The 22310-nt window shown below is 37.6% G+C and overlaps 3 protein-coding genes and 1 pseudogene across 3 annotated transcripts; 2 read left to right on the top strand and 2 right to left on the bottom strand.

Annotated features, from left to right (window-relative positions):
- Positions 1-1178: 1178 nt before the first annotated feature.
- LOC103321927 (protein SIEVE ELEMENT OCCLUSION C) lies at positions 1179-4763 on the bottom strand. Its single transcript, XM_089046341.1, is given in 8 exon segments — positions 1179-1641; positions 1644-1875; positions 1973-2461; positions 2775-2902; positions 2986-3097; positions 3304-3747; positions 3828-3920; positions 4324-4763. Coding segments are annotated over 8 exon segments (2052 nt in total). The 5' UTR covers positions 4495-4763; the 3' UTR covers positions 1179-1258.
- A 2313-nt stretch (positions 4764-7076) lies between these two features.
- LOC103321926 (cytochrome P450 86B1 pseudogene) lies at positions 7077-8940 on the top strand (annotated as a pseudogene).
- Positions 8941-9101: 161 nt separating this feature from the next.
- LOC103321869 (Cellulase (glycosyl hydrolase family 5) protein) lies at positions 9102-12433 on the bottom strand. Its single transcript, XM_008223720.3, has 4 exons — positions 11943-12433; positions 10813-11060; positions 9978-10498; positions 9102-9799 (listed from the first exon to the last, which is right to left on the bottom strand). Exons 1-4 carry the CDS (start codon positions 12369-12371, stop codon positions 9354-9356), a joined length of 1644 nt encoding a protein of 547 aa, XP_008221942.2. The 5' UTR covers positions 12372-12433; the 3' UTR covers positions 9102-9353.
- Positions 12434-14396: 1963 nt separating this feature from the next.
- On the top strand, positions 14397-21777 carry GLE1 (nucleoporin GLE1-like protein). Its single transcript, XM_016791760.2, has 15 exons — positions 14397-14740; positions 14852-15019; positions 15123-15284; positions 15546-15666; positions 16271-16419; positions 16867-17038; positions 17593-17797; positions 17923-18032; positions 18444-18514; positions 19026-19107; positions 19495-19569; positions 20097-20174; positions 20822-20953; positions 21071-21193; positions 21279-21777. Coding segments are annotated over exons 1-15 (1887 nt in total). The 5' UTR covers positions 14397-14738; the 3' UTR covers positions 21516-21777.
- The last annotated feature ends 533 nt before the right edge of the window (positions 21778-22310 follow it).

Here is a 22310-nt window from a genome sequence, read left to right as displayed (position 1 = left end):
TGTTAGTCCATGACATATGTGATACTCTTTCCTCTCTTGGAGTTTGTCCCATGAGGTTGTCTTAGAAAGGTTTTAACGAGGCCACTTTGTCATATCCTTCTTTGTACGTCTTTGGTTCTATGAATGAATTCTCTTTCTCAAAAAAAGAAAAAAAAGATCTAGACACATTAATTGAAAAGTAATAATAAAATAACATCACAAGGTGAAACAACAAAAATTACAGCAAGAGAGAGAATGTTATTCACGTAGGATTTAACATTTCGGTTGGAATGAGTCTGAGCATCTTTTTCTACTGATTAAAAATGTTAAGTTGGAGATGCTCTAAGAGAGTGAGGAACCAACCAAGAAAAGAATTTAGAATACGGAAAGAAGAAAAATCAATTAGAAAGTTCATTGGCTTCATGATGCATTTCACCGTCGATAATTCTATTAGAGTAATAGAGTGGCCTTGATTAATTTTCACGAGTATACTTTTGAAATAGTTTGGTGCCTTTTGTACTCAAAAGTATAATATATTGGATATTTTTTACCATTGGATATTTTTTACCAAGAAACGCATATAAGTTGGTAGCCAACTGAACGAATGGAACCTTGGAAGGAAAAGAAAATGAAAACAAATCAAGAATTGAAATAAAAACACCTGCGTTCATGAAGCTGCCTGAACTTTTTTCTTTTCTTTTAAGTGTGTAAGATTCCAAAACTTTGGCCCTGCTCCTCAAGAGGGACCAGGTGCCTTGCTTACAGTTTCCAAAGCAATGATTTGTGGTTTGGTAGGAAACAAAAAGTAAAAGCGTCGGGTATATACTATGCATGACAAGATAAAAACAGAGAAAAGGCTATATGCGAGAGGAAAAGAGTAGTCTCCTTGGGGGGCCCACATTCTCCCGCAACCCAGAAAAGCACAAGGTTCATTAAGTTGGGCCCACAACATACAAAACTTGGAAAAGAATATCCACACCCATAAATTTGATCTTCATACTCCAGTTTTCATGAAATTTTGAATGATATTGCTTGAGTAAAAGATAAAATTTTAAAATGTGGACCTGGTTGTGCCCAAAGCCTCTTGTATATGTCTTTCTCAGTAGGTGCGGTTGCAAATGTAGTGCCCTAGTCTTACTGTTGGATTCTGGTTTTGTAGTTGTTATAGGAGAATACAAATATATGGATGAACAAATGTGTTAGCAACACAACCTGTGAGAATTTAATGTATAATTTATTCACAGACAAACAGGAAAACCATCATTTTGGAGCAATTACATCATTTGTAGACAACAAACTTCTTCATAGGGTGCTTACACTGGCCACAAACTAACCCTCCTTCTCCTTGTTCTTTACCAGGGAGAGTGACTTCAAAGTGACCACAGGGCTCAGGAAGAACAGATGGTTCAAGGGCATGTCTAAGTGCACCCAAGAACCCCAACTCTCCCACATTTTCACCCCACTTTGGAAACTTGTTTAAGCATTCCATAAGATTTGGCCCTTCAAGTCTGACTATATCCTGCATCATGGAATCAGATCCTCTCCCTATTACTGCCCAATTCTTGTCATTGTCATCAGCATCTAGCAGTGCTGACACCTCATCTAGAACATTGTCAGTACTATTCGCAGGCTTTCCTAGCCGGAGTTTTGATCTTCTTATACCAAACGAAGCCAGAAGAAATGTGTTTTCATGGGAGGCAATGCACTGCTTAGTTTTTTATAGCTAACTGTGGCTGACATGTTCCTCATGTCTTGTTGGCTTGAGTTCCTCTTGCCAACATACACCATCTCAAGCTGCACTCCTGCGCTTTTGATAATCTCCATCTTGGCAGTGAATTCTACCATCCAGTCTATGCTGTCACTTCCATAGATGCAAATGTTTCTGCCTTCTTCTACCTGAAATCAATGCAATGTTATGAGCTTAAGCACACAAAAAAGGAAAAAAGATTAAGCCAATTAGTATATGGAAGGGCACACAGTTTAAGACTCATACCCACTTAGTCAGCAAGAGGTCAATTTCATCCATTATAAATTGCAGTGTCCAATTCTGCTCTTGCCAAAGTTCTTCTTCTCTTGATGCTGAAAAAGGGTATGCCTTGGGACCCCAGATAAATAGCATGTCAATTGCATTTAGGTTTGTGACAGTCCCCTGTGAATCCAACACAACCATAACTGGCTCGTTTTTGTAGTTCCATGCTTCTTTTATAAATTTCACCACTGCTGAGTTAAGAAGCCAGGGTTGCCTTACTGAGAACCAAGGCAAAGAATTTGATAAGTATTCAAAAATTGTCTCTTCGGCATCAGTCCATTGATTGGAAACTGGAATGGGGACCCATACAATTCTATAACTGTCCTCTGCATTTTTTGTGTGAGGATGATTATGTGTTTGCTGAACCAGCAAGAGTGATTCCTCTATTGAAAGAAGCTCTGGCTTTGAGATCATGAGTATGACTACTTTGTTCTTCAGATCAGAGACACCTAGCTATTAACAAATCCAAGTGAGACTGTAAACCAGTAGAACTTACATTTGTAAGAAGGGAAAACTAGTTTCAATTTTGGCACTCTAGATAGAGTTCTGCCGAAAATAAGGGGATCAGACGAGGTAATACTTACTAATGGTACATTAGGCTGTTCTAATTTTTAATATCATATTAGATGTACCATGGCTAAGTGGAGTAAGTAGCACAATTGGTACTTTTGCATCCCAATTTCTTAATTGTTTTATGTTTGATGGCATCTAGTACTTGGAATATTTAGAAGATACCCTCTGATCAGGATAGGATATTTAAACATGCCTTTGCTTGTGAGGAGCAATCCTTGAGTGGCAAGTCATCCCTCAAGGCAAATAACAAGCGAAGAACCTCTTGATTGTCCACTTGGGTCTCCTTGAAGATATCCAACAGCTTCTGATATAGCTTTGTCTCTGCAAGTTATGCCAAAAATGTCATGGTAAATGGCAAGTGCTGCAAGAGTATGCTCAATCCAGATGTAAACATGACTGGTAACCTGTTTGTTGATGGCACACTTCCACCTGCTGTCTGAGGTCACTGTAAATGCTGCGCAGCTGATACACCAAACTTAAGAGCTCCCATGATGCAATTATTGCTGAATCTGAATACTTCAATTAGAAATAATTCCTTCATCAGTATAACAGTTTAAGGCAAATTCATTTGGTAGATGTTAAGTATATATCAGCATTTCAGGTAGCATAAACGTAAGTTGGAACACAAATTCAAGCAGTTAAACAAAGTAAATCTTGTAAACAATATTTAATCAGAAGTTCAGCATATTTTAATTGGCTGATCAAAGGGAAGGAACATGAACCTGCTCAGATTTCATGGCTGTTGAATCTGTGATTTGAGAAGAGCATATCAAGATGCCTCTAATGATCCAGTAAACAGCTATATAGATTTGAGACTTTGTAACAGCCTTTGTCTCATCATCCAGCTCCACATGTGAAAGCGGCAGTTTCTCAAACTTGATGATACACTTGGTTACATCCACCATTGCATTGACTAACAAACTCAAGGCCTTAAATCGAGGCTTTAAAGGACTCGAATCAGCAGGCAATTTCTTGAGCATTGCGACTGATATTGCCAAGGGGCTACTAGAGTACTGCTGCATTAGGAGCCTAAATTTGCCATAACTTGCTACGAAAGATGTAAGTACTAATGCCACTTTTGCACCCCACTTGTAATTTCCAAGCAAATCAAACAAAAGCATTGTCCTTGCATGTAGACTTCCTTCATCGCAGCACTTGCAAAGTATCTGACATGTTAACAAATAGATGGAATTAACTGGCATCCTCCTGATGAATAAGAGAAAGATCGAGATAGAAGTTGAATTACCTCGTGCGAAATTTTACAGAAGGTCTGTCCGAGAGCCTCTTGTGATCCAAATTCCATCTTGCATACATGAGTTTTTTCAGTGGCATCAAGAACCTGAAAGTAAGTGTTTGATGAGATGAAAAGCTTGGGATGGAAGGTCATGATGTTAATTACAAGTGTTCTACAGTTCATACATTTTTTAATTATAAAGAACACTAAAATGCAAGCGCAGTGCAGATCAATGGCTAACTAGATTATGATTAGAACAGATAAAGCAAGTTGATTAAAAACAATAACAGATTAAAAAGTCATGACCTGCTATGTAGTGTGAGTGATGAACTAGGATACTACAAGGTGAAACCAGCAATACCCTTCTCCTTAAATCCAATGATTTCGATTTTGTGGGGAAACATATGCAGTACATTCTATATCATATCATTTCTAATTTGTGCTGAAACATGAAAGGGAAAGGAAAAAAAAAACTGAGAGTGACAATGTGTTAGAAATGAGCAATTACTTGGGATGTGGTAGTACAAAGCATGATGTCCTCCACTGCACAGAGCAACAGCTCAGAATCAAGATGACGGCCATCGGGATCGTGGCTAAGGAGTAGCTTCTTAATTAGAACTTCTTGTGATAAAGATGATACGGAATTTGGCAAGAAGGTGTCACTTCCAAGCAAATCCATGGTCAAAGTGATGGTGAACCAAGAGAAAAGCAACGCATGAGTAAAATATTATGAGCTTCTCAGCTTTATGCAAACACGAGAATGCACCTACTTAAATTTGCCTGAACATTTAGTTCTCACTGTTTGTGGTACAAAGCCTACAGTATTTTTTTTTCTTTTCATATGTGAAGACCCTTTGAAAAAAGTTTGTGTTCATGATTTGTTTGGACACCCGAATCAAATTCAAAGCCTTCCTCTTTTGCACTTTTTTTTAATTAGTAATCTTGAAGAGGCAAGAGCTTCGCTTATTACAGAAAACAACCGAAAGTGGATCATCAGAACAGTAAGAAATGTGATTAGTGAAATATTAGCTGTGTCTGGAAACAGCATCCCAGAAAGAAAGGGCCTTCAGCCTTCTAGCTTTTTGCTGCCAAGGGAGTGAAAAACAAGCCCAATGTGTGCCCTGTAAATTTAATAAATATTGTAAGAGCATCCACAATGGGCTTCCTAAACCATCTCCTTAGACAAATTTTAGGGAGAAATCGTAAAAATGCAACTCCAACCACACTCCCTATCCACCTCCTAAAATAGAGAGTCTCCAGGAGCTCCTAAATCTGAGGAGAGAGAAATGACTCCTAGTAGCTCCCTATAATTTAATGCTGCTTTATTTAATGAGTATTTCAAACTTTTATTTAATGCTAACTATTTTTTATTTTATTTTTTAATAGAGATGGACCAATTAAAAAAGAGTTATAACATTTATGACTCTCCAAATTAGGGAGTATGGTTGGAGTTGAAATTTTTTAGAGAGCTCCTAAAATAGGTTTTTATATTCTTAGCCAAATTTTAGCTAAGAAATAAAGAGCATCATTGTGAATGCTCTAACTCCCGATCAATTATTTGTGAAGCAAAAGAGGTTACTTAAATGCAAATGATTTACTCCTCCAGGCAAGGTTCTAAGTTCGAGTCTTGGCATTGATATAGTGTTCATGAATTTAATATATCATCACCTCCCTCAATAGGAAAGACCCTTAAAAAAAAAAAGTGACTTAAATTTATCGAGCTTCAAAGGCAGATTAAGTTAGTGCCATATTAGTTGGTGAAAAATGCATATGCCAAATTACAGTTTCACCTCCAAAGTTACTTCACTAGCACGATTGGTAGATATTGCTTTTTCAGCTTTAAGTATACGCCTTTATTTGGCTTGTCTTTTAACCTCAGTTACTTTGTAGTTGAACTTAGTGACCAATAAAAGAGTCCAGATATCCAATGCTGGATGCCCTTTTTCCCATTAATTACTAATCTAAAGAGATTTTGCCAGATTTTCAGTCTTTGATTTGAGATAAACGCTTTTGGTGGGCACTTTTTGCATTAGGAAAATTCTACAAAAGATGAGCGGTGTCTCTCTAGTCCTTAGTGCTTTGAAAATTGGTATTTGAGTTAGGGTACATATTTTATTCCAGAAGAAAAACAATGAAGAATAGAAAAAAGTAACAAAAATAAAATATCAATTCAACAATAATACTAGAGTCATCAATTATTATCCTAACTTTTAATTATCAACTGACGTAACACACGATATATATGACAATTTCTTACGTCAATAATTGTTAGTATCTTTAGTCTTAATTCAATTGATTTCTTATGTGTGTGCCACACGGTGACATCCCATGGCAATTCAAAAATCTAAACCCTAGTGTTGGGAAAGCAAACAGGTCCAATCTAAGGATTGAAAAAGCAGCTGATTGGGATATGAAAAAGCAGCTGAATGGCTTAAATAATCGAAATCAAGAGCAGGGGTTTTCTCATCTTTATGTTTAGTTAGCACATTTTATTCGTTTCCAACTATAATGATATGCCATTCTCAGGTTGAACTTGAAGTACCAGCAGTGCAGGGACAAAAATTCTATGCATGTCCAAAGTCCTTTGTTAGACAGCTACTCATCTAAAAAACATAAGCTATTAAGAAAATAGGTCAACAATGTATATCAAATTTACGACCCTTTATTTTATCCGTCACTTATTAATCTGAGAGATTTTGTTAGATTGGGTCTTTGAGATAAAGCCGTTTTGGGAACAATCCTAGTAGGGTTTATATTTTTAAGGTTAATGCCTTAGAAATCAATGGAGGCTGGAGCAGATAAAGTTGAGAACTCAGCCAGAGAAAACCAAAACAAAAACCCAAAAAAAAAAAAAAAAAAAAAAGATTATCAATTGGCTGGGGAAAGGACATGAGAGGATTCAAAGACTGGCGTGGGCATGTTGGTATTGTTGACCAAAAACAAAAAATCCTGGTGAGATGATTCCAAGAGTAGTTGGTAAAGCAGAGGATTTTGAATACTGTACATTTAAAACATATGGTTAGTTCGCCTTCATTTCTATCCAACTCATCTCTTTTAATACCTCAACTTCTAACCCCACTTTATCCCCTGCTAATTTATGAAGTCCCTTCATGAACATGTTAGTGTTTATAATTGTAGTTTATATAAACAACTAACCTCAGAACGCCCAATGTTTCTTTGCCAAGAAAACAGCTGATTTAATCTGCATGTGAGTCAAAAAAGCAGGTGGCATCATTAATTAAATTTGTTCCTTTTTCATATCAATGAAGCTGACGACCATTGAAACTTCATTTCTGATACTCTTCTCATCCTTCACTATTTAACTCTGCTAATAATCAAAGTACTCATACAAATAATGACGAACTTGCTTTCTTTCTCTGCAATTCTGAACTTGGTCGGTTTCTGGGATGTGGCTATTGCCTTGTTGGTTCTGTTCATAATTAGCTGCTTGCTTGAGAGATTCACCAACAAGGGCCCAATGCTATGGCCAGTCCTGGGGATTATGCCTTCAGTTTTTCTCAATGTAAACAGCATGTATGATTGGGCAACCGTGGCTCTGATCAGAGCAGGGGGCACTTTCTACTTCAGAGGAATGTGGTTTGGTGGGGCACATGGGATCATAACCATTGATCCGTCCAAACTTGAGTACATGCTCAAAACAAGGTTCAACAACTTCCCAAAAGGCCAACGCTACAGGGAGAGGTTCCATGATTTGCTTGGGGATGGCATTTTCAATGCAGACGATCAAATGTGGAAGGAGCAGAGAAGAGTAGCAACTACAGAGATGCATTCGAGCCGGTTTGTGGAGCACTCTTTTTTGTCCATGCAGGTTTTGGTGCACGAAAAGCTGTTGAAGTTGATGGACGACGTGGTGAATTCTAGAAACAGTGTTATTGATCTCCAAGAAGTGCTTCTTCGGTTTACTTTTGACAACATTTGCACTGCAGCTCTTGGTGTTGATCCAGGGTGCTTGGCTCTTGACTTTCCCCAAATTCCCTTTGCCAAAGCCTTTGAAGAAGCTACCGAATTGACTCTCTTCAGATTCATGTTGCCGCCTTTTGTGTGGAAGCCCATGAAGCGTTTCGAAATGGGATACGAGAAGAGGCTCAAAGAATCAGTTCGAATTGTGCATGAGTTTGCTGACAAGGCAGTGACAGAGAGAAGGAATGAATTGGTTAGGCTTGGCGGGTTAAATGATCGTTCTGATCTCTTGTCAAGGCTCATGGAATACACTCATCAAAACCTGGAAGGACAAGGCACCCAAAAGCGCTTTTCGAATAAGTTTCTGGTAGATTTCTGCATAAGTTTTATTTTAGCTGGGAGGGACACAAGCTCTGTTGCATTGGCATGGTTTTTTTGGTTAGTGCAAAAAACCCCAGAAGTGGAAAAAAAATCCTCAAAGAGATGAATGAAATTTTAGGCCAGCGGCGCCAATGCAGTAATATTAAAGAACCAGCTGATCATGATGCAATTTTTACAGTGGAAGAACTAAAGAACATGGTGTATCTACAAGCAGCATTGTCAGAATCGCTGAGGCTCTACCCAGCAGTGCCAATTGACATCAAAGAGGTTGTGGAAGATGATGTGTTCCCTGATGGTACCGTGGTGAAAAAGGGAGGTGGGGTTCTCTACTCCATGTTCTCAATGGCCCGAATTGAGTCGATATGGGGACAAGATTGCTTGGAGTTTAGGCCTGAAAGATGGATTAAAGATGGGGTGTTTGTGAGTGAGAATCAATTCAAATACCCCGTGTTTAACGGGGGTCCAAGGTTGTGTGTGGGGAAGAAGTTTGCTTACATGCAGATGAAGATGGTGGCTGCTGCTATCCTATTGAGGTATGAGGTTAAGGTTGTTGAAGGTCATAATGTTGTTCCAAAATTGACCACCACACTTTACATGCAGAATGGGTTGCTTGTGACTCTCAAGCCTAGGTTGCTCACTAGTACTGTCTAATGGATAATGGAGCAGAGCAGCCTTTTTTGGCAACTGGCAAGGTCCAGGAATAAAATTGATATGGTAAAGGTCCTCAGGGTAGGTAGGACCATGAATCCATGGTTACTACAAGATTTCTTTGTTGTGTTTAATATCCTAGCTGTACTAAACTCAAATATTAATAATGCAACCATGGCAGACTGGCTTAATTAATAACTTATTAAGCTTTTATTCATTAATTTCTCATCCTAGGAAACACAATACACAACAGGTGACATGAATTGGAGACATGCAGACATGATCTTTCTTTCTTTGATATGTAGTGTGTGAGCCCTGACTTTAGAATTACATTAATTTCCTTTTCTACCAAATAATATTAGGTTTGCATTTATCAATTTTTACATGGTCTAATAAAACTACATAATTTTACACAACAGCCCAGGTTGAACAAATACTTTATTTCTATACAAATACATGCGGCTTTTGACATGTATGGACATATTAAGGCCCTAAATTTTTCTTTCTTGAGCGCACCAGTCCCTTTCTTTGCTTCACTAAATAGTTAGTCGTGATCTTCATCCCAAGCATATCTGCTACTGAGTTGATCTAGAATATGGGGCTTGAAGACGTCGAAGTTATTGTGCTATCGACAAGTTTGAACCACTGGCTTTCGGGGTCGCACGAACTATCTCTGCCTAAGCATTTGCAGGAACTTGTGACAATGGTGTTGCTGGAGTCTACATCTAGGCAAACATCAGTACCATCCAATGTCTTAGATGAAAGATGCAACCCAGAATCTGAAATGGTATCCCATTGTGAATTAGGGGTCGTGCAAATAATCCCAACTTGTGCTGGCTTCTCCAGTTCATCAACTTGTATGCAGAAATACGTTCCTTTAAGAGTTAGGATCTTCTTGGATGAATAGCTCCAGGCTCCAGATTGAGAGCATGAACCTAACTTCAATGGCCCAAGCCATCCAACTTTTAGGAGGCAGAGGCCCGTCGCTGGATGGAAAATAATTTTATGCAGCCTGGATTGAGATAAGCCTGGACCTGCAAACAACAAACACATTATTAATCTTACAGCCTGAAAAAAAAAATTATATGAAGTATATGATTTGAATCTCTTCAATAAAACAAAGAAAGAGCTGTGCCATATGTGGGCATGTGGGATTTCTGACCGTTGATGAACCGTTTGAAATCACAACAAAGAAATCGAAGCACGCTATACCTTGGAAAGGAGATTGAAGAACAGAGAGTCTCTGAGATAAGCTTGAATTCCTGACATCACTCCAATCCCAGTTCAAGACTCCATAATACTCATTCATTCCGAGGACCCCATCCTTCAAATAATAACTCCCATCCAAAGTCCAGAGAGCAAAATCCACATCAAGTTCAGCTGCAGTAGCCATGAAGCAGTTTAGGTACCTATTGTCATTCACATTGGTGCCCCTCTGGTCCACCCCAAACTCGCTCACAAACAATGGGAACCCTTTTTCCAGCAAAAACCCTGATTGTCTCTTCATGTTATTTACAACTGACCCACACACTTGGTTAGGGTTGCCACTCTTCCATGCCTGCCCATCTGAAAACCCATACCAATGCACCTCATATACTGTTTTCCCAGAAAATGTGAGGCTCACTGGCCGGTCGGCAAGGAAAGATAAGTCTTTGTCATAACTCAGGCCAGAGAGAATCACAAGCACATCTGGGTTTGCTGAGTGCACTGCCTCAGCTCCTCTTTGCATGTACCTACCACACATAGTTCACAACGAATACTATAATTAATTAATTTACCTTTAATTTTTCTATTTGTTGATACAAGTCATAGTCTAAAACTAATCTAAACTAATCTAATCTAAGGAGAGGGAGATTTGAACTTGGTGCAGGAAGCAGGCACATTGCTCTGGCCAACTGGCATTCATGGTGGGTTCCCATCTAACTGGGCCTGAGACTATGCCCATTTATGCTATTAAACCCTGTATTTAGCTTAGCCCACCCATCAAGCCCTCTACACGTTTTATTGGGTTGGATGCATTTACAACTTGGAATGAAATGGCACTTACTTGTACCAATCGTCAACATTCTGTTTGGGGCCTCTCAGCTCGTTCCTCAAGCTCATGCCCACCACATTGGCCACGCCTTTGAACAATGTGGCCATCCGAGTAAGGCCCTTGATCCAAATGTCAGGATTGAAGTACTGGTCGCCAAAGAAACCATTGCCATCAGAGCTGCTGCAGCACCAACCAGGCTTGCTTACTTGATTGTCCAGTATAACCATCACATTGTTCTTCCCAAGGCTAGATACCACCGCCTACAAGTGAAAATAAATAAATAATAGTCACTCATTATCCTTTGCTTTAACTTAATAAACCCCACAATAATAAAACATCATTCTTTCTTTATATAGCAATATAGTATCATTCTTAAAAAGCCTGTTAATCATTTCTAAGCTGATAAGAAGCTACTGAAAAAAATTTAAACTGTCGGAAAGGGCTTGCCGCTCAAATGGTTACGGGCAGTTACCTGTACCTAAAGTCTGTGTGTTTGAATTTTCCATTCTCATATCACTTGTATGGGGAAAAAAAAATATCTAAAACTGTCGTGTGAAAGCATTTTTTGTTCTTTATTTTTTTGCATGGTGGACGGATTTAGCAGGCTCTAACAATTGATGTGTAATTGTTAGGTGGACCCCCTAAAATTCTATTGGTGTGTGAAAGCAGAAAAACTGATGTGAAAGGGCAACTATAATGGTGGCTGGCTTATAAGATACAATTAAGGCCGGTGGTTACTGTGTAATTAACTGATGAACCTTAGTTGATTTTCTTTTTTAATTAAAGAATTACTCTTTGTTATTCCCGTCACTGACAAAAAATATATTATTTTCTAGCATAATAATTGAACGATGGAGTTGAGACTAGACACTTGGAAAAAGAGATTGGTGTGTAAACGGTGTAAGCCGTTGATCTTGTAGCTCTTCATTTAAGGCTATCCTAATTAAACTAATCGATAAGTAAGCCGTATAACTTAACTTGGAGAAAAGCTCCTGTTTGTGGGGCCCACGCAGAATTAAGAAAATAAAATAAAAAAATGAAGAGAAATGCAAATGAAGATTCCTTCCGGCATTCTAAAAAGTCTACACTTTCTTTTCCTTTGTTCTGTTTGTTTCCCGAGAAAATCAGGGGCACGAACGTACCTGGTAAGCTTGTATGAGGGTGAGATCGATGATGGAGGGATTGTTGGACTGGAGACCAGCAATGGATTCGCTGAGGCCGAGGCTCTGAAACGACTGTCGAACAGTGACAGATGCCAGCGTATCATTGGTTGCCAAGAAGGTTGGCCACGTCAGCCTGACGCAGTTGAAGCCCAACGACGCGATGCGTTTGGAGATGGCGTCCACCGGCTGCTTGCTCAGGCCTTCGGCGACGACGGGTTCGAGATGCGACACCCAGTTCACGCAGGCCAGCTTCACGCGCTGCCCGCTCTCGTCGACGATCCACCGTGAGCTGGTGGAGAGTGGCACAGCTGAGACTGTTGCAGGCAAGACCGCGACTGTGAGAAGAGAAGCGATGATCGCGAGGAAGGAGAAGGATGAGATGATCGGGGTAGAGCTATGAGCAACCATGGTTGGGGTTTGTTGTGCTGTGATTATTGTTCGTCTGTGGATGATTTTTTGAGAAGTTATGGGAACCTATCTTCAATTTATATAGTACTAATTCAAGGCCCACCACACCCATGTATTACAAATAATATAATGTTTTCATACCACAATGTACCATCAATGTACTGATACAAATAATATATATAATATTACAAGGCTTTTAAAAAACAAAATAAAATCCAATAATAAGGGAAAACAAACAAGGCTTTTTACTGGATTTACATTTATTTTGCTTTATAGCTACTGACAAGTTTGAAAAAAGTATTAACACTGTACATAATATCAAGAACAGATCGTGGTGTTATATTATTTTTTTCATTATTTGTTTATATTTTATTTTATTTTTGGCCAAACGTAAGAAGGGTCGGGGAAAGACTCACGTACAAGGATACTATAAAGACTTGAATTCAAAGACAAATTGATAGCACCCCAAAGTCTCGAAAGATTCCAACAAACACTCGATTAGTATCATTTGTTTTGATCATTGATATGGATGTGTTCTGGCTTGATATAGGTCCATATAATATTTATAAAGATTCTTTTCTTAGTCTTTAAGATTAAAACTTGTTTTCCACAATTCATTCGTTAAAGTGTATTTGAACTTTAATATGTGGAAATGTGCATACAATACGAGGATTTAATTGTTGGGAGACTTTGGAAAAAGCAAAAGGGAGAGAAATTTTTTAAAAGAAGTCAAAATGGACAAAATTGCCCTTATTTATTTTTGGATTTCTAAGTAATCATTTATATTTATGTCTTTGATTTGAAAGTTGAGAGGTTTTTCTGTCTTTTTGAAAAAATTTGGCTTTTTCCAAAAGTGAAAGTTTTTTTTATGGCTAAAACCTAAATTTACTATAATGGTTTTAGGAGGTCATATTGCCCATTTTGCACAGGGCCCTAAAATCTAAGAGACTCGTAAGCGACTCTCAGTACGATTAATTAGGACTTAATTGAACGAAGTAGGATTTATTAAGGGTGGTGATTTTCCCACTTCTCTTTTGTCCACTTACACTTTCTTTTGTTTTTTTAATAGTTTTTACTATAACAAAAAAAGGTGTGTAAGTGAAAAAAAGACGAGTGAGAGAACATACAATTTTTAACAAAAAGAGTGTAAGTAAATAAAAGAGGAGTAGGAAAATCAGCTCTCTTTGTTAAATCTACTTCACTGGTAGGCTAGTAGTTTGGTGGATGAATGGTGATGATGTTAGCAGTTTAATTAGCCAGATTAAGGTGGGGGGTAGTTTTGGGATGACGAATGGTATGTTTCTTTTTGCACTGGTCACTGATCATGTTTCATGTGTTATTGGCTTTGTTGATGTTGGAAACACGCCAAGTAATAGATTGAGGTCACGTATGAGCAACAAAGGCCAAAGCAACAAATGTAAAGACCAAACCCATTCACTTAAGGAACGAGGAGCCATAAAATAATTGTCATTTGGACTTTTTGGACTTTGGCATCCTTAAAAGGCAATGCACATTATAATGTTTTAATTCCTTTCAAGATATCATCTTTATGTTACACGTAGGCTGTCCACAGTCCCAGCATATAAATAAACCAAACCAACAATGAGCTTAAATTGTCTTCGGTTTTTATTTTTATTTTTCATTTTTTTGATATTTTATGGAAAATACTTTCCTCCCCCAATCACAAGTTGACATATATGTGAGATTTTTCTTTTGGTATTTTTGATGAATTATTTTACGTGGATGTCAAACTGTGATTTGCGGGATGCTTCCTTCCAGAGAAGGAGCAAGCAGTGTCCATATTTTATTTAGTATAATAAAAAATTGATGTTGGGTGCACACATCAAATTGTTGCGTGAATATATCGTACGGATCAGGGCAATGGACATCACCAAGGGCCCAGTTTTAGGTCCACCGTGTAGGGGGATATTGCAAAAGTAAAACTCCAAATGGAGGACATTGATATTTTTGCAAAAGTTCAGGGGTCAATATCTGTTTATGTCGCGTAACTTAACCGCAGAGAAGAGAGAGGACCCTAGAAACGTTGCCTTCTTTCCAACGGTCCTAAATTCAACGCCACTGTGTGGAAGTTGTTATTTTAGAGTGTCGAAGACAAATGCGAACGCGCGAACTGAGTTTCTGCAACCTGAAATTCGAAAAAATAGTTCGCGGGTTCTAGCCGCATCCGCTCTCAATCTCAAGACCAGCCGTTTACGATCGCTGGTTCAATTCAAAGTACTCTTCAGGTTAATTTTGTATTCTCAAAGTTCAACGTCAAAATTCGGCTTGTTTCCACATTTGGCGCCGATTAGGGTTTTATAACCCAGTGCTTGTTATACTTGGAGCTCTGCGTCGGAGTATTAGGCAATGTAAGATTTGTTCATAACGTGACATAGTTTATTCTCTACGAATTATTTTAATCTTTGGATTTTTATGTTACAATTTAATCGCGATTGTTTGTGGGGGATTTATGCATTTAGGGGAGCTTTTAAGTTGGAGCTTCGTTGTCCCCAAAAAGTTGATGGAATTGCATTTGACCCTGAGCCTGATTGGAGCTTCGAAGCTCTACTATCGGAGATAGATGAATTGGAAAGAAAGATCAACAGCTCTTCTAAGGTTTCAGTGCCTTTTACTAAAGAAAGACCACGGTATGTATGCATTTGTGCCTGTGTGTGTTTGTGATTTTCCCTCCAAGAAGGAGTAACAGTATTATTTCCTTTCATGTGCTTTCCCATTTGCAACTTTGTTTAGAGATATATCCGATTCAAAGAGCAATGGGAGGACTTCTGCTAGCCCATTTGTTGTGCCTGTCTTCGAAGATGAGATGGACAACATTGACAGTGAAGATGAGGAGGCTCATGATCAAAGTTCTGTGGCAGTTAAACGGTTTAATTTTGTTGATCTTTATCTCAGGTATGCAATTAAATTTCCCACTTTTGTTCCTTCATACAAAAGCCTTTTTTGACATCTACCCTTATTTTGTCATCTTCCTTTATTCTCTTATCTAAATGTGAACTTGATCATATAAGCTGAGTATGACATAAACCATTGAAGATATCATGTTTTTTTCCTTGTCTTTCTGGCTATTTATTGAAGTTTTTGCGTCAATGTTATAGTAATTTTTTTTCATCCATATTTAACGATATGATATATGGTTTCATTTCTCTCTTTCAGTGACAGTGATGACTCTGGTGATGACTCGTCTCTTGAAGCCCAACCCGGCCTGATGGAGAAGGGTGAATCAGGGGAAAGTATTTTGTTCGAGCTATCCCGTGAACATCAGTTCAGAGTGAAGGTGTGTAGCTATGGATTTGGTGATGTCTTGGTGTTGTTTCACTTTTTTCTATATAAAAAAATCTATTCTAGTTTCTGAGAATTATTTCTACGCAGTAGATTTAGGTATGTGGATTTTTAGTGTGACACATTCCCTCGTTGTTTGTGCTATTGAAACAGCTACCCCTCATTTCTGATGGTAACCCTCTTACTTCTCCTTGCCCAAAACTTGTTTTGGTTACTACTTACCCAAGGAGATAAATTGTTGATTTTACGTTAGAGATGCATTAGGTGCAATTTATGTTTAGGTTTGAACATAGAGACGAGGTTTAGTTCAGTTATTAGAGGTAGTAGAGAAGCTCATGCTTTATTATGTGTGAATGTTGTTGTCTGTGCATCAACGCATGCATGTGTGTGTGTGTGTGTGTGTGTGTGTGTGTGTGTGTGTGTGTGTGTGTGTAGACGAGGTTTAGTTCAGTTATTAGAGGTAGTAGAGAAGCTCATGCTTTATTATGTGTGAATGTTGTTGTCTGTGCATCAACGCATGCATGCATGTGTGTGTGTGTGTGTGTGTGTGTGATCTTTCATCCTTGGTGTAATGAAATTTTAACTGGCTTGATTAACAGGAAGAAATCAGGAACCAAATATCAGCATTAGAGACAGATCTGAAGACTGAAAGTCAAAAGTCTATTTCTGCAATCTTTCGAGTTGAGAGATATAGAGAAGAAAGATGTGAAATGGAAAGAAAACTTGATACTCAATATCAACGCAATATGTAAGATCGAATGTTTCATTTCTTACGGTACCTTATTTGAAAGATCCTACTCCGAAAAGTTCTGTTCATGGACTATCTATTCTGAATTTTTTTTTTTTCCCGACAACAATAATAATCAAGTCTTAATATCACTCTTTAAGCTTTCTGATTCTGTTCTGTTCTGCAATGCTGTTGGAGCGTCTTTTAAATGTCTACCCATATATTGTTACTAAAATTGTTATTTTTTTCTTTTGGACATTGGCCAGAATATAACTTTACTTGTGATCAGTTTTGTTTGGAATTTTTTTTTTATGGGACATAATATAAAATTTTTTATGAAGGAGAACTTAAAATCTGAATGCTTAATTCAACTTTCATTTATTCTTTCTTGGTTTCAGTAATATCTCCGTTCATCTTTTTTTTACCAGTTAATGTAATTGATAATTACAATTATTAAATCACCTGCAGAGCAGAAGCACTTAATAATCACTTGACTGCTGTCCAGAGAGACCTTGAAGTCAGATCTCAAATAGAAGAAAGAAAAATAAGAAGTGATGCAGCTTATGAAGATGCTAAAAGAAAGGAAAAAGCTCTGCAAGAAGAAAAACTTCGACAAGAACGAGTGAAAGCAGAAGCTGAGGTCTTTTTGTTTGGCCTTTTTATATCATTACTGTTTTGTTTGTTAGTTTCTTTCTAGATATGGTGTGCATGCAATGGCCTCATTATGTTACTGCTTTAGATATTCTTTGTTGATGCGTCAGAAAGGTTTTTTTTTGTTTTAAAATTGCATTTGAAGTAAAAGCTGTTCCAGTGAACTTTGGGTAAAACCAGGGTTCCACCCCAACTTGCTCATTGTATATGCTTTTCATTGCATTTGTCTTACATGCTTGACTACTAACCTTTGCTATCTCAATCAATCTTGGTTAACTAATTCTACTCATTTGCGATGCAAATTTTTTCTTTCCTTGAATTCATGCTGAATTCCTCTTTAGGCATGTATCCTGTCTTTGATACCCCATAACTGGTTCCCACTTCCCAGACATCGTTTCTATGGTGATCTTGATAGCTCTGGCCAATATAATTTTTTTTTTCAAAAAGAAAAGAAAAGAAGAAAGTAACTGTGGTGCATATGCTGGAACTGTTAGGTAGATTTTCACTGAGTTAGTTAAAAAAGAAAGAATTTTCTGTATGCAGGCAAAAAGAGCTGAGGAAGCAAAAAGAGCAGAGGACGCAAAAAGAGCTGCTTTGGAAGCTCAGAGAAGAACAGCTAAAGAAGCTGCAGAAAGGGAAGCTTCTGAAGCCTCAAAGAGGGCTGATTCTGGATCGGCACAAGAAGGAACTTACAGACCTCAGATAAATGCTTTGAATGCTCAATCCAGCGGAAAACCACTAGCGGCAGGTATTTCTCCTATAAATGGGAAATAAAAGAACTTTCTTGCACCTATTTTTTTAATGGCCATTTCAGTTGTTTCTTTCCAGAAGTTTCCCACCATCTGATACATGAACTGGGCTATTTAATGGCAGGTAATATACTCAAGGCTGCAGAAAGTGCTCTGAATCTAGAGCAGGGGAGACTACAAAAGCTTAAACAGTTTGATGATGAAAACCAGGCACTGAGATTACACTCCAAAGAGGTCTGCTGGCACCCAAACATTAAGCCTTGAAGGCTTTATTCTATTGGTTTTGTGAAACAATGCTTCTGTTTTTTCTATTTGTCTACAACTTCCTGATGTCTAATAGAATTGATTAATTTAATATCTATGTTGTTTGAATTTCTAATTCTGGAACTCAATATTAGAATGCATGTTTCCATTGATTCTGTCCTTTGTTCGGTAATGTATCGTTTGCTTGTTGATATTATTACTGTATATTATTTCTTATTATTACTGATGATTATTGTCATGATCTTTTCTGGTCATTGTGATTGTATTGCATCCTGTTTGTGCAATGTTTGGATAATTCATGTTATTCTAATCTACTTTTCAACATGTTTTTTTCTCTTCCTTTATGTTAGTTTGTCATGCCATGTCTTTTCTTTTTGTTAGGATTTCAGGAAGTATGAGAGGCAAATTTCTAAGTTGGTTCAGCAAATTACAGGAACAAAAGACAGTGTCAGGTCAGGTGGATCCCTTCAATTATTTAATGTGGTTTGTTGAAATTTGTTTTGTCTTCTATTTTTTCTGTGAGGTATCTACTTTTGCTGGTAGAGGACTGGGAACATGAATAATGCCTTATGAGTTTTCTCCATAAAGCACCCTAAAATCTGGTCAAGCATGAAGTTTGCTACAAGTTGAGATGTATGTGGGCTAAGAGCCCACTCCTTCCCTCATTGTTTATGCTTTCTTTTCTCTTTTCTCCAATATTAACAACAAAGCCTGTCCAAACTATGTGGGATCGGCTGCTAAACTCTAGTCTTCCATATGTCCTATCTAATACCATATTTTCATTTAGTTCATGCACTATCATATCTTTCTCAGTTACCTTTCTTTTTTCTCTCAGAAAAAAACTTTACAGTGGTCATAAAACTGAGCCATGTTATATATCGAGGTTATTTAGTTGTTTATAGTTGAAGCTCTTAAGCATAATGCAAGGACAAAATTTACATTCTAAGGTGTACCTCTTTTCAGACAAAAAGCAGGTGAACTAGTCAATATCTTTAATGATGCTCGCTGCCCTCAATCTATCAGCGTTGCAGCATTTGCGAAGAAGGTAATTTTAATTGTCTGAGTTCAGTAGACGAAAGCTGGAGTTTACTATCTAGAATTTGAGAATTCTTCATTTTGTTTAGTGCAGATACATATGTAAACAATATAAACGCTAAAAATAAGTATGAACAATTGTCACTTCCCACTAGAAAACCATGTAAGCCCCCAGTTATGTATGGCCATCTGATGGCAGGATTCAGTTTTTCTTTGTCTAGGGTATTTCTTGGAGACCAGGTGGAGCCAATCTTGAGAAGCTTTGTCATTCCCCAAAAAAAAATTTCCTAGTCATTACATGTTGACTGCAGCTATTATTCTTTTCTAACATTCTACTCCCTCTTATAGGACAAGTACTAATGTTTATGCTCATTGGTTGCTTATTTGGATATTGCAGGTTGTTTCCAATTGTAAAACCCCACGTAATGCTGCTTTTGCATGTGGCCATGTCATTGTTCTTGTTACTTCAAAGGTACAGCATGATGAGAGGGCAGGTTAAGGAAAGAGACTAATTTCTTTTCATGTGTGTGCACGTGTATGCACATTCGTGTATGTGTTTAATTGACATCTCTATCATTGAAATAGTATTCCTATAATGATATTATACCAATTTTACATTATAAAAGAAGCAACTCTTCACAGTTGGGTTGCTTAATACTCTCAGTTGATTCATTAGTCTGAAAATCCTACTGGCTTGATCAGTCAGGTTGGATGAGACACCATCCAGGGGACTATCCTTGAATGTAGCTGCATATGTCTATCGAGTTGGCATGGGACATTGATTCCATATAGTTGACTTTAACTCAGGTTCTGTCCATGGAAGGCTTTTCAAGTTGTCTTAATAGATCTTAATGATCAATATATGTGTTATAACATGGCTCTCCATCAAGCTAATGTTGAAGTTTCTATTGTGAGCTGTGAACGCCAGTTAGATTTGTATTAAGCTAAAAAAATTTAGAAATCATTGATCCATGCCACATTTTTGTGTATGTGAATCAGGTTCCGACTGCAATGGATCTTATTCTGGCTGAGTTACACAGAGCTTGCATCTATACAGTTCCAAAGCACTATTCACAGGTGATTTAATCCTAACTCACTTGTCCCTTTTCTGAAGGAGGAAAAGGGGGTCGGGGGGGATCCTAACCCCACGTGGTTGATTAAAAAACCATTTAGAATAAGCTTGCATATCTATTGATCCTTACCCAACTTGGTTCATGAATAACTGGGTGTGTAGAAAAGTTCTTTTTTCTTTAAATTCTATGAATTTTGTGTATAATCCATTAAAATTTATCTGGGAAATCACTCTTTCTTTGTTAGAAAGCATTAAGAGGAGGTTCGGAAGTGTTCAATCATTTTAGAAGATTTAGGTGTAATTTTAGATCTTAGTCACGAAATATATGTAAAAAACCTACTTTTTTTTTCCATAGTCGCACAATAAGGAGTAGGTATGCTGAACTGGCATTCAATCCTTGGATCCACAATTTACAAGTGCATTCATTGTTAATCTGCAATTGAGATGAGTTCTGAGTATGAAAGTAGGGGCCATGGGATGCTGGAGTTCACAAACGTTGGGGACCATGAAATTGCAAATTTAATTTTTATGAACTGTTCCTTTTGGACCTTTGACAATTTTTCTAATATTCTAGGTGGAATTTATTTTGCTGGAAGTGCATCTCTTGTTATTTCTACTGCTGTTTTTTATGAGTTATGATTTTTCACTGCAGTCCGCATTTGAATCAAAAGAGGCATACTATAAAGCTATTGGATTCCAAGAAGATGAAGGAAAGACTGAGAGTGTTGACAATTATTTGGCACGATTAGAGTCATATATGAAACTATATGGGGCCTTGGTTCAGGTTTGACTCTATGAACTTAATGCTTGAAGTTTGAAATGTTTCCTTGGCATCTTAAGCTATGCTTACTAAGATCACAAGCTTTGCTGGTATATCTTCTAACTAAGAATGTTTTAGCAGACAGAAATTTATGGGTTCCAAAATGTGCATGGCCTGAAAGAAGGTTGGGCATGGCTTGCAAGGTTTTTAAATGCTCTTCCTGCCAACAGATATACTGCTGTTGCACTTAACGCATTCCTACATGTAAGTTGATATGGAAGTTAATATTGTTTGTAGAAAAGAAATAGGACAAAACCTTTTCAACCAAAAGTATTCAATGTTTTAACAGATGGCAGGGTACTCTCTCTTCAAAAAGTACAAATCTCAATTCAGGAAGATGCTGAACATCATCTCAGACAACTTCCTGAATGCACTAAGAGAACGAGGAGATTCAAATCTGAACCCAGTCATTGCAGAAATCGATGCCTACTTAAAGGACAACAAATTTCTTTGTGAGCCTGAGGGAAGGAGCCTGGAGGGCTCCTTGCTATCAGATGTTTATGTGCCTGAATCAGATTACTACTAATTGTATTTGTACGTATTTATAGGTCTTCTGGTCTTGTGTGATTCCTGGAGAATGTGTTGAAGAAAGTTTTGTTGTAAGCCGTCAAGACATATTGTACTCTTGGTGGTTATGAAAAGTGTACAAGGAAACGTGAATTTTTTAGGAAGTAAAACCAAGTTATTGTCATAATTTGAACAGGCTTCCCCATGGGGGATTTTGTATTTTGGGGCTTCATATTGATTCTCCACTGACTTATATATCTCCTTTTTTGTGATTGCTAAAATTGAAGTTTTGAGCATCTAGTATCAAACACGCATTCTGCGGGTCTCCAGTGGCCTGTTGGATTTAAGCTACAAGTGAAACCCATCGGGTCTCGGGTTCGAGACTGGCAGAGAGAGAAGCAGAGAGAGAGGTTTCAAGAAATAAAAAATTAAAAAAAAATATTCCAACCCACATTCTTTTTCGGATCTCAAAATTACCGTCATACACTCACTCTTTTTTTTTCCTTGCCAAGTTCTAATCTGTTTTCAGAATATGATAGTCGAAAGACAAAACCTAACCTTCCGTTTGTACGAGGGAAAATAACTTGGAATTTAGTTAAAAGTCAGGAATTTAAGGGGAGAAATTGACAATTCCTTTGTTTGGCAACTTAAGTGCGGAATTTATTAAATGACGCGTGGGAAAAATCATGGATATTGAGACATTAAATTGCCGAGTTTAATTTTTACCAAAATATGCGTCATTTCACAATTTCCATAGTGCGGGAATTTTTTTTTTTCTAGTGTGCCAAAACTTACATAAAAATAAATAAATAAA

Source organism: Prunus mume, linkage group LG2 (assembly GCF_029339155.1).
Source record: "Prunus mume cultivar Tortuosa linkage group LG2, ASM2933915v1, whole genome shotgun sequence".
Classification (NCBI taxonomy): Eukaryota; Viridiplantae; Streptophyta; class Magnoliopsida; order Rosales; family Rosaceae; genus Prunus; species Prunus mume.
This window is presented reverse-complemented; position numbering and strand designations above follow the sequence as displayed.

What these genes read in the sequence shown, in the direction of transcription:
- LOC103321869 (XM_008223720.3), bottom strand. Translation starts at nt 12,371, where the DNA reads ATGGTTGCTCATAGCTCTACCCCGATCATCTCATCCTTCTCCTTCCTC. An exon ending in AATGTTGACGATTGGTACAA is followed by an intron (nt 10,499 to 10,812) that starts GTAAGTGCCATT and finishes TATGTGTGGTAG; the next exon opens with GTACATGCAAAGAGGAGCTG. An exon ending in TCTTCAATCTCCTTTCCAAG is followed by an intron (nt 9,800 to 9,977) that starts GTATAGCGTGCT and finishes TGTTGTTTGCAG; the next exon opens with GTCCAGGCTTATCTCAATCC.
- GLE1 (XM_016791760.2), top strand. An exon ending in ACTCAATATCAACGCAATAT is followed by an intron (nt 16,420 to 16,866) that starts GTAAGATCGAAT and finishes AATCACCTGCAG; the next exon opens with AGCAGAAGCACTTAATAATC. An exon ending in TATATGGGGCCTTGGTTCAG is followed by an intron (nt 20,954 to 21,070) that starts GTTTGACTCTAT and finishes ATGTTTTAGCAG; the next exon opens with ACAGAAATTTATGGGTTCCA.